Genomic DNA, 21,787 nt, shown 5'->3' with positions numbered 1-21,787 from the left:
TGCGAGGTGTGTCGGATTTATCTCGATCGGCACTTGCACATTAGCGAGAGACCTCAAGACTGCTTCACAGTGCGAAGGGAACGCCATCAACAATCCCCAAATGGAGATATTTGCCTGGGACTTCCTGAGTTGAGCCAAGACTAGGTTCTCTGGCTCTTTCTTCACACCGTTAGGTCTGGCCTCATTAGCCCTTGGCTGTTCTACTGTTAGAGCATTGCCCTTGTAGTCTTTCCCACTTCTAGTTTCCATCACGTTGATTGGTTTTTTCACAATAATCTCTATGGGATAACTATCTTCATCATCATTATTGATTAGGGTGATTATCCCCACCATAGAATCATTTTCTTCTTCTGATTCTCCTTCCTTGCTTGGGGTGGGAAATCGAGGACCTCCACAAATATCCACAGCCCTGGCTCACAGCTTCTTGACTGCATTGCAAAGCTGTTGGAATGCAGCGTCTACCGCCTCTGCGATTGTGTCAGCTGGTCCTATTTCCTCCAGATCATCCAATTGCTCCCGGTAGTAAAGATCACTAACGGTTACTTCCCCCAACATTTTGTCAATTTCTTCTATCATTTCCTGCATCTTTAATGCAGTGGAGTATACATCGCACAGCTTTTGTTCCGGCTCGACTAGGGAATCTGGTTTATCCAAATAAACTTACATCGGCTCTCTAGATCCTTCATCACTTTCTGAATCTGACGTAGAATCATCTCCTCCCATGCAGAGGGAAGGGTAAATGCCACCTGTTGGGTCAACTATTAGATCATCACCACCAATAACATAGACTGAGAAACATGTCGGATGTTCTGGTGAGTAATTTTCTGACTCATCATCCTAATCATTGTACCAAGGCCCTTGGTAGTCATCCCAGTCTGGATACCCATCATCCTCTCAAGAATCAAAGTCATCTCCATCCTTCTCATCTTCATTTTCGTCCTGATCGTCATCGTCATCATCCTCTTCTTTGCTGATTTCACTCCCACTTGATTCTTCATCAGATTCCTCAGGACCATCAAATTCTTCGGCATCCAAACGCTCGTAGTATTCAGAGCGTACGGACCGAAAGATTTCCATAGGGTTGGTCCTATCATTACTGCTCTGAGAAGATCAGCTGTAATCTCTTTAATTACTTCTAGATTGTCTTTTGAAGCTACAACAGGCTGAATTATAGAAGTGGGATCACTCTCCTGGTCTTGTAATGTATTTACTGACCCTGTTGATGAAGTCATCTTTGGGGAATCTGGTAGTGCAAGCATATCCTTCCAATCGTACTCATCCGTCCATCCTTCTTCTGGGTTATACACCGAACCTTGAGAATGGGATTGGTATGAGGGTGATGAGGGATATGAAGTGGGAGGTATAAAGATGATGATGTAATATGAGAGGTAGGATATGAAGACGGGGTGATAGGATGAAGAGGTTCCTCCACTTTGATGGTGGGGGAAAGGTTGATGATATGGCGGAGGCTGATAATATGGTGGAGGTTGATAATATGGTGGGGGTGGAAAATAGGGTGGGGGTTGCTAATGTGGTGCGGTGGACCCTTCTGTGGATGAGGAAGGATGAATGGCGGGCGTATGATCTTCTGATTCTTCTTCTGATGATTCTCATCTTCTGGGGTTCCTTATGACTCCAGCCCTTTGACTCATGACTCTTCTGTAAGCACGGGCATTCATATGATTCTTCCGAGCTCTAGGTACAATGAGTTGAGTGGGGTCACTCTCTATAGTTTCTTCATCCAGGTTGTTCACATGATCAGGGAGTGGATTGGTATTGACATTGGGAGGTTGTTTGACCTTGACCTCAATGATTCCATTGTCTACCAAGTCTTGAATTGTATGCTGTAAACCCAAACATCTTTCAGTATTGTGCCCCTTCTGAGTGTGGTAGGCACAATACTCATGATCCCTATACCAAGCTGGAGGAGGTTTACTAATCACTCTTGGAGCCACTGTCCCTAGCAATCCTTGCTTCTTTAACTTCTCATATGCAGCCGTTACGGGCATTCCCAAATCAGAAAACTGCCTTCTTGGGCGAGATGCCTTTTGGGTGGGTGCATCTGCTTATATTATGAAGGGTTGTGAAGAAGTGGCTGGTGAGATTGCCAAACTACACTCACCACATTAGTTTCCGGACCCTTTCCCCGTCCGACTCGGGTGTTCTTGCTTACATCTTGGGAGGATCCTTGATACTGGGCCTCTCTCAAAATTTTGTTCTCCACACGTGTTCCGATGGCTATTAAGGCATCAAAAGTTTGCAAATGCTGATAGTAAAGAACATCATAATAGGGTTTTGACAAGTTTTCTATCAACATCTCTACCTGCTCTGCTTCTGAGGGCCTATCTGCCATCTTGGCGGCCTTGTATCTGAATCTCATCAAGAAGGCGGTGAATCCTTCTTTAGGCTGCTGCATCAACGTCTCAAGCTCCCGACGTTTCACATCCACCTCAGTATTGCAGGAGTACTGCTTGGTGAAGGCTTTTACTACAGTTGCCCAGTTCTGAGTTTGTGATGACTCCAACTGTGTGAGCCACCTCAGTGCTGGTCCTGATAGGGTTAACATGAAGGCCTGCCCCATTTGGTTATCTGCAAGTTGCCACGACTTGGCGATGCTGAGGAAGACTTTGAGATGAGCCTTGGGGTCTCCTGACCCATCAAACCTATCAGTCTGCCACTTGAATTTTTCTGCAATTCTTGCCCCAGAGAGGAGAAACTCATTTCCTCAGAATCCACTGTTTGGCCTTCTGAGCCTTTTCCTGCTCGAATCATGTTGTCCAACTTCTCTAACTACTCTCCCAGTTTCCTTTCTTTCTCTGTCTCAGAAGGCTCAAAGCGGACGTGTGTTGCAAATTCCTCTTCTTCATCTTCTATCACTACCCTAGGTGGAGGGACCCTGGAATAAGCCCCTCGTTGACCATTCAGACGGGTAGGTGAAGATCCTCTCTGACCAGTTGGTCGGACATGCTCTGGTTCTCCTGAGTCAACTCAGGAAGAATTCCCACGATGACCTATAGCTTTATTTTGTTCCACATCTCCCGTAGCCAGTGCCGGCTCATTCCTAGGATCAGCTCTGGGAGGGTTCTGAAGTTTATGCAATATCTGAGCTATCCCTCTCTTGACTTCAGCCATTTTTGTCTGTAAGGTCTCCACGGGATGGACCCAGGCCTATTCGGGTGTTTCCATGTTGGGTGGATCCATGCTTATTGGGCTGTAATCACCTGGTAGTGGACAATCTCGAAGAGATGACAGAGGTGATTCTGGACTTAGGTGAGTCAATCGATTACCCTGACATGTCCAAAGGGACTGCAGAGAATACTTGAGGTGTGGAATTGTGCCTGACCCAAAAGTGGTTTATTTTAGGATTCTTGAATTCCCAACCCCTTGTTCATACATTCACTAAATTAACAACCATTGATTCATCCAAGGTCAATCCGCTAAATTGTAGGGGTGGATTGGGTTTGATGCCCTTGGTCCACCCAATGTCATAAGCGGGAAGTTCATACAAATGGCTTGTTGAGAATATTCCCATAAGATTTTCCATTTAATAAAGTCATGCTTTCCTTGCTCTTTTCCCATTAGGTGTCCCTCCTGATTTTTCTCGGGACTTCTTGGGACTTGACGTGACTGCTACGGGATTGCCCCTGAGTCACGTATCTGGACATTCTTCTTAAGGAGGAGGGACACCTTTTATCCGAAACCCACTTAGGAAAGCAATTCTTTACGCCGGGAATATAATATAGGAACATTCCTTTTCAAGACCGCAAACAAGTCCTACAGTTAGCTTATGGCGTTTCTAGCTTCTCCATTTATTTTCTACATGATGCGAGCATACGATGGATGTAATAGGACCGACAAGGCTTCCTTGACAGGATCTATATACGCAAGGTACGTGATCCTTTTGATATACCCATAGGTATGAGATCAAGGGGGTGACTTCCTTGCCCATTACTCGTGACTACACACGAGGTTAAGCAATTGGCCATCGGGTGGTGGAATCGTGAGTGATTCTGTGTAAAAGTGTAATGTAGGGTAACCATCATTCGATCTTAGAATGCCGTAAAGTGCTCGGACCTCCCCGAGGGTGCTGGCACAAATACGGACATCCTCACCATTTGATGACGCATTCGATCCCAAAATGTTATAAAGTGCACGGACCATAGTTGTCAAGGCGTCGCCTAGGCAACGCGTCCAGGCGGTTTGCCTGGGGCCTAGGCGGCAGTCGCCTTATTGCACTGCATACCGCCTTGTGTTTTGGCACTTATTTATGCCAAAATATCATTTAAGTAAATGCTTTTTATATTTGTTATTTCAAATGCTTTTTATATTTGTTATTTCAAATGCTTTTTATATTTGTTATTTCATTTACTTAAGATATTATTTATAAATAAGCAAATACCCCCTATTTGAATCCAATAAAAATAGTTTAAAAATCAAATTCCAAAAGGATGAAAAGTTAACCCCCCAGTCCAAGAAGAAAAACTGGATTTTGGTTATAGGGGCGATTTTCAACTTTTAAACGCTGGAGTTTTTCTCAATTATGAAAATTTTATAAATTCTATCATGTTAAAACATTGCTGAAAACCAAAAGTCCGGTAAAATAATTTTTTGTTTTGATATCCATAAAATTATTTTCATTTAGGCGATTTTAACAGCATTTGCGCACATAAAAATAAGTTTGACCGGCGCATAACTTTGTCATTACAACTTAGATTTAAGTAATCTTAGACTTGTTGGAAAGCTGGTTTTATATTATAACTGACACAAAAAGTCTCATGTAAAAATAATATCATTTGACCAGTGAAACTTGTTATAGAACCAGAGTATTTCTCTAAATTTTGATTTTTTATAACTTAATATGACTTAATGTTAATTTTTTATGATTTAATATGGCTGAATGTTGATTTTTAATGACTTGATGTTGCTTAATCTTGATTTTTTATGATACAAGGTATATATAGCTTACCAAATAATGTTAGAAAATAGAAAAAATAAAAAATAACAATTGATCGCCTTGTTCACCTCAAGGCGTGCGCCTTCTCGCCTAGGCGCTTAGACAACCCTCCACTGCCTTGGTTCGCCTTGTCGCCGTGACAACTATGGCACGGACCTCCCTGAGGGTGCTGGCACGATTACAACATCGTCGCCGTTTGAATATACCTTTTATTCTTGTACAGAAAGCAGGTATCATTTGCTCTCAGAGTACTCTCTATGACATGCACTGAACTCCCCAAAGGTGCGGGCATGACAGGGAGTCCCTCGCCAAATGATTTCAGTTCGAGCACAATGTATGATGCAGTTAGTGAATACAATTACAAACATGGGGTTAGCCAAACATGTTTTCAAACAAATGTGGTGGAAAATGTTTTTGCATTTAAAGGTTGCATCTAGTATCAGAAGCTTGACATTTATCCCCAATGGAGTCGCCACTGTGAGGGTAGCTGCCGGAGAAATGGACTATGCCTCCCCGTCCTCTCTCCTCTCCCTTTCTCTTTCATGTTATGGGAGGGGTTTGTGTCGTGTGTGCTTTGCTTGCGGGCCCCGCACCGCCGTATTGCCGCTTGGAGATACGTGGAGGCCTATTTTGCAAGAGTGTAAAATTCATCATTTGAGATGGGGGGTTGATGGTCCAATATGGGGATCGGGATCATACAAATGGGGTTTGGAGTCGCCACCTAGGGTATGGGCCCAGGACCAGGGGGTGGGCCCGATTCCTGAGAAAAGGGCCCGAAATTTGGTTTGGTCTGAGATTTAAGGTAAGTGTCAGGTTACAGAATTGGGAAGGTGTTGGGCACCCAATCTGCCTGGTTCAACCGGTCTTTCTACTAGATGCTTGAGAACGAACATTTTTCACAATTATTCCTATTCCACATCTATGGCTAAATTATCACACATATATACATTAATTGAATTCAAACTACTATATACACTAAAACAAGGTCTGTATAAAGTCTACATTATGACAAGTTGGTTGAGAAATTATACCTGAACTTAACCCCTGTTTCGGGTCACGAGGGGTGGGCCCCTGATTAGTATCGGCTTGGACTGTCTTTCGAATTCTCTTAACTCAGAGGAAGATGGTCTTGACCTCCAACTTCCTTTATTGAGAGATGCTGATTATGATGGCATGCGGACAGGGTTCTGGTTAGGAACGGTTACTTTCGGATTGGGATTCGGACAGAGCTTTGGCTAGGGAAGGCTATTTCCGGATTTGGATTCGGACAAGGACGGAGCTTCGGCTAGGGAAGGCTATTTCCGGGCTTGGGATGAGGTGGCATTCTAGCAGAGCTTCGGCTAGGGAAGGCTATTTCCGGGCTTGGGATGAGGTGGCATTCTAGCAGAGCTTCGGCTAGGAAAGGCTATTTCCGGATTTAGGATGAGGTGGCACTCCGGCAGAGCTTTCGCTAGGGATAAGGTAAAGGAGAGCTAGGCTGGGGTGGCACTTCGGTAGAGCTTCTGCTGGGAATGGCAATTTCTGGAAAGATTCCAGGGACACTCGGACAGGGGTTCAGCTAGGAATGGCTATTTCTGAAAAGAAACGGGCTGACCTAAAAATGGATTGAAGAACTCTAAAGTCCTGAAGAACACTTTGAATATCCGAATAGAGTTTCAGATCTTAATAAAGTTTTCTTCACTATGAAAGAGTGAAGGGGGATTTTGGTATGTTGGTCTGTTTTTTCTAAGGGAGGGGGGGTATTTATAGTTTTTTCCAGCCAAATAGGAGAGGGGGAATCCCTTTATCCAGTGGACGAAAGGGGGGCTCTTGCCTAAAGTGAGGGGATAGGGTTTTTGTCCAATGGGCAAAAGGGGGAGTTGAAGGAAAAAATGGATGGGGAGGGCTTTTGTCCAATGGGTAAAAGGGGGTTTTCGAAAAAGCGGGAGGAGAGAAGTTTTAGCCAAAAAAAGCAATTTTCAAAAAAATGGGAGGAACACCAATTCTGGCCGCTGACGGCGGCGCATTGAACCAAGCCGAAGTGCCGGAGGTATGATCAGTTTAGGCAGGTAGTGCGGGTGACGTGACGGGTGCGCGACGAATGACGTGCGGGTAATGACCGAGATGGCGTGGGCATGGGCAGCGGGTGCATGCATGCATGGGCAGCAGCCAGCGCACGCATGTGTGTTGGCTGGCCTGCTGGCCATGCATGCATGCAGCCAGGCAGGTGTGGGCAGCAGGTGTGGGCAGCAGTGTGCGACAGTGGGCAGCTGGGTTGGGCAGCAGTGGGCAGCAGGGTTGGCAAGGCCGCGGGCCTATGCCCGCAGGGGCGCAGGCCAGTGCCTGCGGGGGCGCAGGCCAGTGCCTGCGGGGGCGCAGGCCAACAGGCCATGGGCTGGGGGCTGTGTGCGGCAGAGGGCTGGTGTGTGCTGCAGCCCATGGGCAGCAGCCTTGCGCCGCTGCCAAGGGCAGCGAGCATGCGCGTGGGCTAGCCCTTTGGCCAGCGCACGCATCGCGTGCGATTACGAGTTTTTCTGGTAACGATTACAGGAGATCCGTCAGTCCGAATTCGGTGTATTATATATCGTTGGAATCTTATTTTCGAGCACTATCCATCTGTACGGTCATCTTGACCGGATTCCTTATATAAAAAGCCAAATCTCCCGCACGGGGATTTCCAGGGTTTTAGGTCCGGGAGTGTTCCTGGGTTATCTGGGTAGGTAGGGGATGAATTTTGGGGTATTTGGGATAGGTAGGGGATTTTTCCAGGTTTCTAGCGGGATTGTCTGCGTGCGCGGCATATGTACGGGAAAGCATGATTTTTGGAGGATGATTGCGGGAGATCCATCGGTCCGATTTTGGCGTATCATATATCGTCGGAATTGTATTTTCGAGCACTATTCATCTGTATGGTCATCTTGACTAGATTCCTTCATATATAAAAAGCCAAAATTGGACCCCTTCTCTCCCACACGGGGATTTCTTAGGTTTTGGGTAGGGGAATGTTTCCATCAACATCTTTGTTGGTCGGAAGCCGAAAGTCGCGTCCAAGGTCCATATTTCATCATAGCTGGAGGAAGGTGACAAAATTGGGTGTCTGCAATGTCCTTTCCCCCCCTCCTTCATAGTTGCATCTCCTCCCCCTGCTTCTCCATCCTTCTCAATGGTAGTCCTGCTGACTACTTCAACTCTTCGGTTGGTATTAGCCAAGGTTGCCCCCTCTCCCCCTTCCTCTTCTGTCTTTCCCTTGAGGTGCTCACTAGATCCATTCAATCCTTTACTAACCTCCATCTCATCTACCTCATCCCTAAGTGTAAGTCCCTCCTCCTTACCCACCTTGCTTTTGCGGATGAACTTATGATCTTCTCAAAAGCTGATCCCCAATTTACCCTCCATTATATCCTCTGTTCATCTTTTTACCTCTCTGTTTCTCTCTCCGGGACTCTGCATCAATCTTCTCAAATCCAGGCTCCTCTCTGGCATCGCTGACATTTCTATTGCCCCCTCCTTGAGATCATTTGTTTCTCCCTTGGCTCCTTCCCGGTCAAGTACCTTGGTCTTCCTCTCATATGCGCCAGGGTTGTGGCTCATCATTGTACTCCCATGCTGGTCCTTATGAGGAAAAGACTCCAGCTCTAGAAAGACAAACTTCTCTCCTATGCAGGTAGATTGGTCCTCATCAAATCAGTTCTCCAATCTATGTACTTGTACTGGTCCAATGTCTTTATTCTCCCTAAATCCACCATCAAATCTTTTGAGTTTTTCCTCCGTTCCTTCCTTTGGAAAGGTACTAACTCCGCCAAATTCCTCCATCCTATTAGCTAGGATAAAGCTGCTAGCCTTATTCCAAAGGAGGCCCTGGATATAAGAAGAATCAGAGATGTCAATACTATGGATATTCTAAAGCTCATCTGGAAGATTGCTTCCAAACATAAAAGTATTTGGATCACTTGGGTCTCCTCTCACCTTCTCAGAATTGATTCCCTTTGGTCTGTCTCCCTCCCCTATGAATCTTGGATCCCCTATGAATCTTGGATATGGCGCAAAATCCTCTCCATCAGGCCCTTGGCCTTGACTACGATTTCCTTCTCCATTAGTACGGCTCCCTGACCTCGCTCTGGTTAGACACTGGCATCCCTCTAGCATCCTCCTTGCCCAGGTTACCCTAAGTGTCATTTACTCCTCTGGCCTTGATAGATCCCCTAAAGTGTCTTCCATCATCTCTCAGGGAGCTTTGCCTCCAATTGCCTCTCCCCCTCCTCTAGCTGACCTCTGGTTCTGCCTCCCTCCTATTCCTCTTGGTCATAGAGGAAAGCAGGACAAAATTATTTGGACCCCGTCCCCCAAGGGACTGTTTTCTTCCACCTTTGATTGGGACTTCATTCGTTCTAAGGATCTTCTCTCCCCTTGGCGCAAAATCATCTGGTTTAAAGGCCACATCCTTGCCACGGCTTTACCGCTTGGCGTATCCTCTCTATTTGCCTCCCTACCTAGAGTTTTCTCATCCATCGGCACATTTAGGTTCCCCATCTTGCTGTCTCTACTGGAATGGCATTGAAGATGTTGATCATCTTTTTTTCTCTTGTCCTTTTTAGTGTTTCCTCGACTGTCTAGAAAAAGTTCTTAGTTCCTGCTAGCTTACTTCTAGAAGGATCTTTCCCTTGAGAAGAGAATGGATTTGGGTTGACATGACCTTTGGAGGACCCACTATTTGTGATACTGTTGGAAAGCTCGCCTTCTGTTCCATGATTAACATATTTGGATGGAGTGCAATCTTTGTAGATGGACTTCCAGCTCTAGTTTCTATGATAGGATTTGGCAAGCCATCTACTTTGATGTTAGCTCCAAACTTGGATGCCTTTGTCATCACACGATCCTTGACACCCCAATGAACATGTTCACTCTTATCTCCTAGGGTCTCCCATCTTCTATTATTATCCCCCCTTTTGATGTAACATTTTGTTCCTTCTGGGCTGGTCCTTAGCCCTTGCAGGTCCTTTCATTGGTGGGCTTGTGCCTTTGTGGCTTGCCCTTCCCCCCTCCTCACCCTTTGTATATTCTTCTCCTGCTTGGTAATGAATTTATTTATTCATCCAAAAAAAAAACTTAATACGAAGTAAAATAAAGAAATAATGACTCTTACGTGACTAATCCCATATGCCTAGCCCATACCCATATTATAGGCCCATAAAAATGGACCATTACAAAGAAAACCTCACCCCCTCTTTTAAGAGTTACAAGATTTGAACCCTCAACCTTTGAGCAACTCAAGTCACAATCACTAGGCTAACATTTTCATTATTTGTTATGTCCACAAGATCAAATATAAGTAAAAAAACTAAGCACTCTTTAATTTTCTAAGTACTTCAGTTACATATATGCAATCTCATACTTAGTTTCCTTTAGAATTAAGTTTTACACATCAAGTTATTAAGGAAAGAATCACAAAAGTTTACAGAATTACCACTGCAATATTAAATTATGAAAATACCCCTTGGCTGAAAACATACTCTGAGATTTCTACTTTCTGGGGCATTACCCCCATGTTCCTTGGCGAAACAAAATCTGGTTCAAAGGTCATATCCCTGGAAAAACATAATCTGGTGGAGGAGTTTTTCTCAACCATGGAAATAGTACAGGAGCGTCCAATAGCCAAGATCTTGCCGAGTTGGTGATTCTGAACCCACCAAAACACCGAAACGAAACGAGATTTTGAACCTAGGACTCCTAATGAGTGGTTTGCATATTCTTTACTGAATATTAGATTGGTTCATGGTGTTTGGGAGCATCATATTGCAGGAAATTGGGTCATATTCGTCACTTTTTTAAGGATATTTTTGGATGGTTGAAAGTTAAAACTCTATTTTTGCATGGCATTGGTGTCACTTAAGTGGTTACTGAATTACCTATCCAACAAGACCGGGATCCTGTAATTCCAACTTGTATCGAGAGAGTGATGGCCAATTTACTGATGAGATGTTGAAGGGATTTCTTATTTAAGAGGTTTAATTAAATTAGGGGTTCTATTTTAAGTTTGTTTCTTTTATAAGTAGTTTTATTTGATTGGGAAAGGAGTTGAACATGTTGAGATGTTTGGAGTTATAGAGGTATGGTCCCACATCAGTTATTTGGGACCTTGTGGATGTGTCTTAATATACCCTTGGGCCATCTCTACCTCATGCCTTAAGGTTTTGGATTGGGCCCCTAAGAGGTATTTCATGGGCCTTTCCACCTTATTTAATAGAACACTAGTAGAATGGTTGGAGTTGCTGTATTGTAGTTAGATTCATAGGGTCTAAGTCTAATCTCGTTTTTTGGGATGGATGGTCTATATGGTGTTGAATTAATGAATTTGAGCCTTAGTGTTTTGATATTGGTTTGGAATAAGACTTTTGTATGATTTCTCCTTCCTTATTTCTGTTCTTCAAAGGTCACAACCTAGTGATTTGCATTCTTCTTAGTGGTTTGAATTTCTACATCTCTGATAGTCAAGCATCATTTGGGCCCACAATTTACACAAGCAGGAGAGGACGAGCCTACCTCCCAGTGAAATTTGAGCCTGCACCTGAAACGTGGTAGAAAATGATGCTTGATTTTTCCTATAAAAGCATGATGGCTGAGCTGCATCTCTGACCCTAAAAGTAAAGTTGGGAAAGATAAATATATGAGCTGGAAAGAGGCAAACCAAACTTTCACAGGCTAATAGTTAGGAAGCAAACTGTAAAGAGTGCCAGGATGAAATGTTGCCCTCAGTTTTTAAGTTTATGGGAAAGAGGTGGTTCCACTCGATTGTGAACAAGAAATTCAACCAAATCTTTTCTTTCTAGTCTTTTGCTATTGTTTCATTTATTTAAAGCCTGGAGGCATTGTCGATATGATGAGTAGGAGGGGTATCCGCCTCTTTGCTTTCTTCTGATTGGCCATAGATGTTGTTAGACAACAACGAGGTTTGATCCTCAGTTAGACACCTTAATTGCAGCCATTCGTCTCTCATCTGATTCTTTTTTGCTCGGAGAACTCAGCAAACCTTTGAGTTCTTCTAGCGTCAGCGAGGGCCTTTATATGCTTCACCTTTTCATTGCTTTTTTTTTTTTGTACTTAATATTTGTGGAGCATATTAATTGAAGTTATCTAACCTATTACCTGTTAATTACCATCATATATATGTGCAGGTAATTTGGAAAACTTATTGAAATGCGTTGATCAAATTGAGGAGCGCATGAGAAAGGTATCCTGAACTTTTCCAGTGGATCATTTTCTTCACTGTTTATGGTTATGTAAGCTGGGGTTGAATCCACAGCCTTGTAATTTGGGCACGAGGCAGTCCAGTGCCTCTATTTGTAAAGCATTTTGCAACATACTTCGGATAGTTACAGAACTTGTTGATTCTTTTTATCCATTCCCCCAGTTGGAAGAACATGAAATCTAGAATTGGGAAGACTATTACTGGAAAGTAGTTCTAGAAAATGGGAAATCTTTCCTAGTTTAAGAAACAATGTGTCAATGTGGCAGTTGAATTCTTAGTTGTGAATGTTGCTGTCCAAACTTTGTTTTGGTTATAAAATCCAAAATATTTCATTGCAAAATTGGACTTTTCCTCAATAAATTCTCCACCTGATGACTTTGGCCTTCTCGGTTGTATGAATGATGTTTTACCACATTCATTTTTGTCTCCTCAAATAGATAGGAAGCTTTAGTTTAAAATATTAAGCATTTAATTGTTGTAATAATGATGCAATTGGTCTGTGCAAAGACCATTCCAAGCCTAAGGCCCTAGAACTCAATTAGAAGAATGTAGGGCCGGATTTTCCCCATTGCCCCTTCCACAAACAAAGGTATTTTCTCTTTACATTTCTGTCATAGTGCAGGTTAAATTTGACATCTATACAACTATACTCCCTGAAAAAGTTCACCAAAATTGCCATTGTACTGAAATACTTCAATTTGGGAGGAAACCCGAAACTGCCACCAAAACAAAATTTGCAACTGAGAATTCAGGATCTTCTGTTGGCCCAAACCATGTGAATGGATGGGAAAAAAAATCGTTTCAGGATTTTTGATTCTTGAATATTTTACAAGTTTGAAGTAAGTTGTAATGTAGAGTTTACCAATATAGATTTAGATCCTGATGTAGGGATATCAATGTCATTTTCACTAAATTCTGGGGACAAATAAATCTATAAGAAGTTCCATTAGTTGCTTTTAACAGAAAACAAAGCGTCCAAATCAATGTGTAGTTCTCTGTTCCAATTCACTTCGTCGGTCAGAAAAGAGCGAGGAAACCCAAATTGAAGAAGCTGGCAAAAAATCCAGCAACTTTCAGTTTTTGATTTATTTCTCAATTCTCAACTCTACAGTCCATCCATTTTTTCGGTTTCCAGATCACAAACAAGTCCGGAAACTATTTTTTGAACTCTTAGCAGCGACTTCCTGTCCAACCAGGAGTTCTGACTCGGGAAACTAAATTAAAGTCTTCTCTTTTTCTCCAGTTTTGTTCCTTTTCACATCAGATTTATTTGATGTGTTGTTTAGAGAATTTTCAGAGTCAACGTGATAGGAAGGAGTGAGCGCAACGCAAGAAAAGAAAGGGAACACTCTGCTTCTCCTTCCATCGGACACAGATTCAATCATGTTACGGCATCGTGAATCATTCAGAATGCAGATGGAATAGTCAAGCTTTTAAGCTGATAGGCGATCTGACCGTAGTGGGCCCAACAATCTTTCCAATTTATTGTTGGAAATTTCGTTTTTAAAGTAAATAAGTGAGCTGTCGCACCTAGCAAGCACAAGCCAGCACTGTTGGATGAGTCCCTCGAATTGGCTACTCTTGGGGCTGTCTGGAAAGCAATTACTTTAGGCACGCTAGCCCTAACCATACTTTGAAAATCTCTTATCTGGGCTTGGCAAAGAAGGAAAAGAATGACCGCTGTCGAAGAGTGCTGAGAATGGATCCTTAAAGCCTACGCAAAGTCCTATTAAGTCTAATAGGTTATGGGCTTATCCGATCTTGTAGAGCTCCTTACATCAAGATTACATCATACGTATTACATATAAGCACAAATAGTCTTGATCTTCACAAAAAACTCCATCTTCTTCAAATTGATTTATCTTGAAGCTCTTTTTATCTTTCATGCTCACGGATGACTCCAGCTCTTCACGGTTGACGGTTTGCAAAAATTCTTCATCAACGTGACATGCATGCTTTAGCTCCATACGATTTTTTTTGGATGAATAATAAATGCATTATGAAAGGAAAATGGGGGGGGGGAATACAACAGGGAGAAGGGGAGAAAGAGAGGGCTTAAGAAACCCCTAGACAGGGGTGGGAGGGAGAGGATAGTAGAGTGGAGACCCCAGGAGACAACAATGAGCTTGTTTCTTAGGGAATAAAAAACCAACCGAAATCTAATGGGAGAGACAGCAAGTTTGGAGGAGACGTTCAAGTAGATGGCTTTCCAATCGAATAAAGTGATCTAGAGTCGGAAGTCCATCTACGAAGGTTGAGCTCCATCCAAATATGGGAGAAGGTGGCTGCAAAAGCTAATTTCCAAGCGAGGTTACAAAACCGATCTACCAGCGAAGGTCATGTCCATCCAAATCCATTCCTAGAAAGCGGGAGAGGACAATTTCTAGCAGGCCAGCAAGAGGAGAGAATACACGTCCAAATAGAGGAGAAAGACAGTTGAATAAGAGATGATTGCAATCTTCAATACCATTCCAGGAAAGGCAGCAGATAGGAGAGACCTGGATATGCCGATGGCTGAGGAAAGCTTGGGTGGGGAGGCAGTTGGATATGGCTCTCCAGGGAGTAAAAGCGTGACGAGGGGTGTGACCAGGAAACCAGACGGTTATACCAAAGAACCGTAGGGCCTTTAGAGCGGATGAAGTTCCAAGCTGAGGAGTTGAAATGACCAGAGGGGGATTGGGTCCAGAGGACAAGATCAAGGGAAGCATTAGAAGCAAGAGGAGGGAGCGAGGGAGGGCAAGAGGAAGGAGAGGGAGGGGGGAGAGAGGAAAGGGACCAAGCACCATTCTGGATGATGAAGGCAATTGGAGCGTCTTTGGCCGATCTAGAGGAGTAAACAGATCTAGAACCAATAACATCAAGAAGGACCCCCGCAGGATGCCAATTATCTAGCCAAAGGAGGGTGAAGGAGCCATCTCTTATGGAAGAAGTCATGGCACGCAAGGCGAGATTGCCCAACAGTTGAGGAGTTGGCAACAAACCCAAGAGGAGTTGGTGGAAGGGAAGACAGTCCAGAGGGTGTCTCTTCTGTGGAGAGAGGAGTGGACCAGCGAGACCCAGATATTGCTTTTCTTGGAGACAAGCTTCTAGATAAGCTTGAGGAGGCCGACAGTATTAGCTTCCTTGAGTTTGCGGATCCCCAAACCACCTTCACGAAGGGGAAGGCAGATGGAGGCCCAACTGATTGGGTGAAGGAAGCAGGGAATGTCGGTACCTTTCCAGAGGAAGGAACACATCAAGGATTCAATCATCTTGATTATGTACTTAGGGACCTGAAAGACCCCAGTCCAGTAAATGTTGCATGATTGAAAAACAGACTTGATGAGCGTAAGATGGCCCGCGTAAGAAAGGAACTTGGCTTTCCAAAGCTGAAGGCGCTTTTTAATGAGATCAAGCATTTGGGTGCAGTGGTGAACCGACAATCTGGATGTGATGAGAGGGAGGCCAAGGTATCTAACCGAGGAGGATCCCAGGGAGAAGCCCGTTAAGCTGAGGAGGGAGGCGGAGGTAGAATCAAAGACACCAGCTGAGAAGAGGCGAGACTTGAGGAGGCTGACCTTGACACCAGAGACGGATTCAAACAGGTGAAGGGAGGACATAATGGAGTTGATGGAGGCAGGGTCAGCCCTAGAGAAAATCATAAGGTCATCAGCAAAAGCGAGATGAGTCAGATCAAAGGCTTTACATTTAGGAAAGGGAGACATAAGATGCTTACCAATGGAGGATTGGATGGATTTGGAAAGTAATTCAAGGGCCAACGAGAAGAGGAGAGGGGAGAGGGGGCAGCCTTGGCGAATATCAACAGAGCGCAGGAAGCCAGCCGGACTACCATTAACAAGGACAGAGATCCAGTGGATAAAGACAGGGGGAAGGCCATCTCATGCAAGGGTAGGACACTGAAATCCCATTTGATTGTGTCAAATGCATTATGGATATCAATTTTGAGGAGGGCAGTCGGAGGCTTTCTAGAGAAGCCTTTGATGATCTCATGACAAGGGAGGATATTGTCAGAATTACTCCTAGCAATGAAAGCCGATTGGTTTGGACTAACTAGAGAATCAATCACTGTATGAAGCCGGTTGGCAAGAATCTTGGAAATGAATTTATACAAAAGGTTGCAAAGAGAAATGGGCCTGAAATCGGATAAGGATGAGTCTCCCTCAGATTTCGAGATCAAGCAGAGAAAGGTGTTCACACCTTGCATTTGGGAGGGATTGAAGAAGAAGCTTCTAACAGCCTTGAGAAGATCAGCTTTAATGATGTCCCAACAAGAAGAAAAAAAGCCCATGCTGAAACCATCAGAGTGAGGGCTTTGTTTGCTTTGTGGGAGAGGACGGCAGCCTAGATCTCTTTAGAAGAGGAAATGGTATGAGGGGCGGGCAAGGAGGTGGGGGGACAAATTTATTAAGGAGGCCTTTGGGAAGGGGGACGAGGCTGAAGGATGCCAGAAAAGTAGGCAACAACTTCATCTTTGATGGCCTCAGGATGGGAGATGGTGGAGCCATCATGGATGTGAGCTTGAGGATGGAGTTGGAGTTAAATCTACCCCTCGTGGAGCGGTGAAAATAGGCAGAGTTAGAGTCACCAAGTTCCAGCCATTTGATGCGAGATTCCTGCTTGAGGAAACTCTCTTCTTGGGCAAGGAGGGAAGAGATCTCGATGGAGGAGGCTTTTTCCTCCTCAGCGAGAAGGGGATTGAGATGGTCAAGCATAAGGCAGGATTGGATGGAGGGAAGCTTATCCTTGCAAAGAGACTTGAGAGGATATGTTGCCAAAGATTGAGAGATTCCAAGCTTTGAGGGCCGATTTGACATTCTTAAGCTTCCGGGCAAGGGCTATTAGGGGAGAGGAGAAAGCCTAAACAGCGATATCCCAAGCAGTGCAAACCAGAGGAAGGAACCCAGGGTGCTGAGTCCACTTGTCAAAGAATTTGAATGGCTTGGGACCAAACGAGATGTAATACTGGATAAGGAGGGAGATGGGGTTATGGTCAGAGATGGCAGTGAGATCAAATGTGGCATGGAAAGAGGGGAAGGTGGTAAGCCAAGTTTCATTGACAAGGACACAGTCCAACTTACCGACAATTCTATGTGTGCCACTATGTTGTCCAAGAGAATTTGATTCTAGACCATCTAAGGTCATTCAGACCAATGTCTTCGAGACAGAAATTGAAGGCATCATTGCAGGAAGGGGCATTTGGGGAGCCTCCAAGTTTCTAATGGGAGAAACGAATCACATTAAAGTCTCCACCGACGCCCCAAGGGAGGGAGGAGACCTGGGAGTAGAAAGAGCAAAGATCATCTCAGAGGGCAAGCCTTTCCGGAGCACGGTTGAACCCATAGATGGCAAAGAAAAGAAAGGGGTTAGAATCAATAAGGACTGCGATAAAGAGATGGATGGATTGAGGGGGAGGAGGAGATAGCAGTGATTTGGAACTTTGTAGGGTCTCAGAGGATCCAGATATGACCAAGAGGATGGGAGTGTTAGAAAGTAGGGACCCAGAAGGGGCAATAGAAGATGCTATGCGAAAGGCATTAGGCTTAGGGACTCTAGTCTCAAGGAGGATGCAGTGAGCCGAGTTGTTCTTGAGAAGAGAACGGATGTAAGCTTGTGTGGCCAAGGAATTCAGACCTTAGACATTCCAAACTAGCCAAGGGTGTCGGTGTATGATGTCTTGTATTCTGTCATAGTTTAATCCAGGGAGTATTGGTGCAGCACCTCAACAGGCAGGACCATAGTTTTTAAGGCGGTAAGGCGACGGAGGCATTTGAGGGTCTTTCGGAGCACCTTAGCGATAAGGCGGGCATAAAGCGTCGCCTTATCGATTAAAGCGTTCATGTGTAATTTTTTTATAAAACCAATCTATTTGGCTCAAATCCTAGTTGAATCCTATTATTCATATGTTAAATAAATATTAAAGGTTCATATTCATACCAATGTAAGATATTTATCAAGAAAACAAATGAATAAAGTGAATAAATGAAGTTCATCTTCATCAATCATCAATCATCAATCATATTAAAATATAATATAAATACATAATTATGAAACAAAATTATAAATATAAAGAAAAGAAGACAAAAAATATAAGTATTTATTATACTTACCTCTATGATGTCAAAATTGGTGCCTATGCCCTAAGGTCATCCACTATATTTCTATTCCTGTCAAAGAAGAATGAAGCTCACCGTTGCCGGAGCAAGCTCACCGCTGTCGAAGCAAAATGGTTGCCTGGATCAGTGGTTCTTCCTTGTTCCTTGATTCCTTGATTCCGTCTCAAAGCCCTTTCTTAAAACCCTTGACAAAATCCAAACCCTATTTGTGAATCGTGTTTTTGTTTTGTTTGTTTTGGTTATTTTTGGTGGAGTAAAGCTGATCCCATACATCTCAAGTGTTAACAAAACCGTACATCTACCAATAAAAAATCTATATTTGGAATCTTCATCAAGTAATTTTAAAATATGTTTAAAAAAAAAAAAACCCCATAAGGTGCCACTTCACATAAGGCAGAGCACTACCTTACCATCTCTAGACCGCATTAGCGCCAAGGCGTTACTAAGGCGCCACCTTACCAGCGCCTTAAAAACTATGGGCAGGACGATGGTCTCCCTAGCCGGTTGGTGGGCCGTGGGGGTTGTAACGGGGGCAGGAGGCCCCCATCCATAGCAGGGGGTGTAGGTTTCCATTTTCTAGGGTTTACTATCACGATGGCAGGGAAAGGGATCGAATGTTAAGTATGATATCGAGCGGTTCAATGGGAAGAACAATTTCACCCTCTGGCGTCAAAGAATGAAGGATCTTTTGATACAACAGGGTTTGGTGAAAATGTTGTTAGAGAGGTCGCAGAAACCTAAAAAAATTACTGACGAAGATTGGGAAGAGATGGAGGAAAAGACGGCAAGTGCTATTCGATTGAATCTTTCTGATGATGCCCTACAATATGTTGTGGGTATCGAATCTGTACCGTAGTAATGGGCGAAACGTCAAAGCATCTACATGACGAAGTCCTTAACGAACAAGTTCTTCGTGAAGAAGCAATTGTATTCTCTACAGATGGAGGAAGGTACGGATCTATTAAAGCATTTTAACATGTTCAATCAGATCATAAGTAAACTTGCAAACCTGGAGGTTAAGATCGAGGATGAAGACAAGGCGTTATTGTTGCTGTCGTCACTCCCAGAATTTTATGATCACCTGGTAACGACTCTTATACGGGAAGGAGTCCCTTGAGCTGGATGAAGTCACGGCTGCCCTCATGTCCAATGATACAAGGAAGAAGGCCAGTAGTACGAAATCTCAAAAAGGTCTTTTCGGAGGTGATAAGGAGTAGGAAAGAGGGAGATCAAATTAGAAGGGATCTGGGAAGAGTTGATTGAAATCAAAAAGGGCAAAGACAAAAGTCTCTTGTTACTATTGCCAGAAGGAAGGTCATCTGAAGAGAGAGTCTTGAAGAGGAAGGCGGATTTGAAGAAGAAAGGTGTAGATAAGGCATCTGAGGAAACTAGCATGGCTGACAATTCAGATGGAGATGATGGAGATGTACTCTCTATGTCATCAGGTAAGAATCAACCTTTTGATTCTTGGATTTTAGATTTTGGATGTCCATATCACATGTGTCCACATAAGGATTGGTTTGAGACATATCAACCATATAATGGTGGGTCTGTTCTAATGGGGAATAATGCTGTATACAAGACCATTGGGATAGGCACTATCAAAATCAAGATGTTTGATGAGATAGTAAGAACTTTAATAGATGTGAAACATGTACCAGAATTAAGGAAAAACTTAGTATCTTTGGGGGCACTTAACGCAAATGGCTGTAAGTATATAGCAGAAGGTGTTCTCAAAGTTATTAAGGGTGTTATGGTTGTCATGAAGGGATAGCTAACAGGAAACCTATACAAACTCATAGGGAGCACTGTTACAGGTGGAGCATCTGTGACTACAGATGCAGGATATAATACAGATGATACCTATCTGTGGCATATACGGTTGGGGCATATGGGAGAAAGAGGATTGATGGAGCTTCATGAAAGGAAACTGTTGAAGGGAGTGAAAACTTGTAAACTAAACTTCTATAAGTATTGTGTGTTCGGCAAACAGTGCAAGGTTAGTTTCAAAACTGCAAAACATAAGAGTAAAAGGGTGCTTGATTATGTACACAGCGATGTATGGGGTCGTTCAACAACAAAATCTAAAGGTGGGGCAGAATACTTCGTGACCTTTGTTGATGATTACTCAAGGAAAGTCTGGATTTACTTCATAAAGCATCAAAATGAGGTGTTCACTAAATTTAAGGAATGGAAGGCTGAGGTAGAAAGGAAGACAGGAAAGAAAATTAAGTACTTGAGAACAGATAATGGAGAGGAGTACACATACAAGCCGTTTTAGAATTGTACAAAGCTGAAGGGATTACACGTCACTTCACGGTTCCAAAGGCACCACAGCAAAATGGTGTAGCTAAAAGGATGAACAGAACACTTCTAGAAAGAGCTCGGACTATGAGGCCAAATGTAGGGTTGAGCAAAAGATTTTGGGCAGAAGCAGTGAATATGGCATATTTCCTCATCAACAGGTCTCCATCAAAGGCGATTGATTGTAAAATTCCTGAAGAGGTATGGACAGGAAAACCAGTAGATTATTCTATTCTAAAAATATTTGGTTGTCCAGCCTATGCGCATGTTGAGAGTGAGCAGCGTTCCAAGTTTGACTCAAAAGCTAAGCAGTGTATCTTTCTTGGTTTTAAGAAAGGCGTAAAGGGATACAAGTTGTGGGATCCAAGTTCACAGAAAGTTGTGGTTAGCAAGGACGTTGTGTTTGATGAGTCTTATATGGTGAAGGCAAATTGCAATTCACAAACAGTTGATAAAAATAAAGAAGGTTCTACTGTTCAGGTGAAGTTAGGGGAGTTAGAAACAACAAGAGAGAATGAGTCATCCAGTGACTTACCAGGACAACAAGAAGCAGTTGAAGTTCCCTATACAGTGGCAAAGGGTAAAAGGAAGCGTACTCACAAAGCACCTGTGAGATACGGGTTTGAGGACATGGTTGCCTATGCCCTCACTGTAGGTATAGGTGATCCATCTTCTTACCATGATGCTTTGAGTGATACATAGCATGATAAATGGATGGCAGCTATGATGGAGGAAATTGAGTCTCTACAGAAGAACAAGACTAGGGAGATTGTGGAAAAACCGTGATCCATCTTCTTACCATGATGCTTTGAGTGATACATAGCATGATAAATGGATGGCAGCTATGATGGAGGAAATTGAGTCTCTACAGAAGAACAAGACTAGGGAGATTGTGGAAAAACCGTGATCCATCTTCTTACCATGATGCTTTGAGTGATACATAGCATGATAAATGGATGGCAGCTATGATGGAGGAAATTGAGTCTCTACAGAAGAACAAGACTTGGGAGATTGTGGAAAAACCCACGGGAAAAAAAATCATTGGGTGTAAATGGGTCTTTCGTCAGAAAGAGGCAGCATCTGAAGAGCGTGAAAGGTATAAGGTCAGACTTGTAGCCAAGGGCTATGTACAGAAGGAGGAGATAGACTACAATGAAATATTGTCTCCAGTGGTAAAACACACTTCGATCT

At 43.5% G+C, this 21,787-nt stretch overlaps 1 protein-coding gene across 2 annotated transcripts in view; it reads left to right on the top strand.

Annotated features, from left to right (window-relative positions):
• Positions 1-21,787, top strand: part of LOC122087636 (DNA polymerase I) — a 154,820-nt gene that overhangs the window by 107,215 nt on the left and 25,818 nt on the right. For both annotated transcript variants that reach the window (XM_042656835.1, XM_042656834.1), the window contains one exon: positions 12,106-12,161. In XM_042656835.1, coding sequence (XP_042512769.1) covers positions 12,106-12,161 — 56 coding nt within the window. The remainder of the gene's footprint in view (positions 1-12,105; positions 12,162-21,787) is intronic.

This window comes from Macadamia integrifolia, chromosome 8 (assembly GCF_013358625.1).
Source record: "Macadamia integrifolia cultivar HAES 741 chromosome 8, SCU_Mint_v3, whole genome shotgun sequence".
NCBI classification, from domain to species: Eukaryota; Viridiplantae; Streptophyta; class Magnoliopsida; order Proteales; family Proteaceae; genus Macadamia; species Macadamia integrifolia.
The sequence above is the reverse complement of the archived record's forward strand: the minus strand, read 5'-3'. Positions and strand labels throughout refer to the sequence as shown.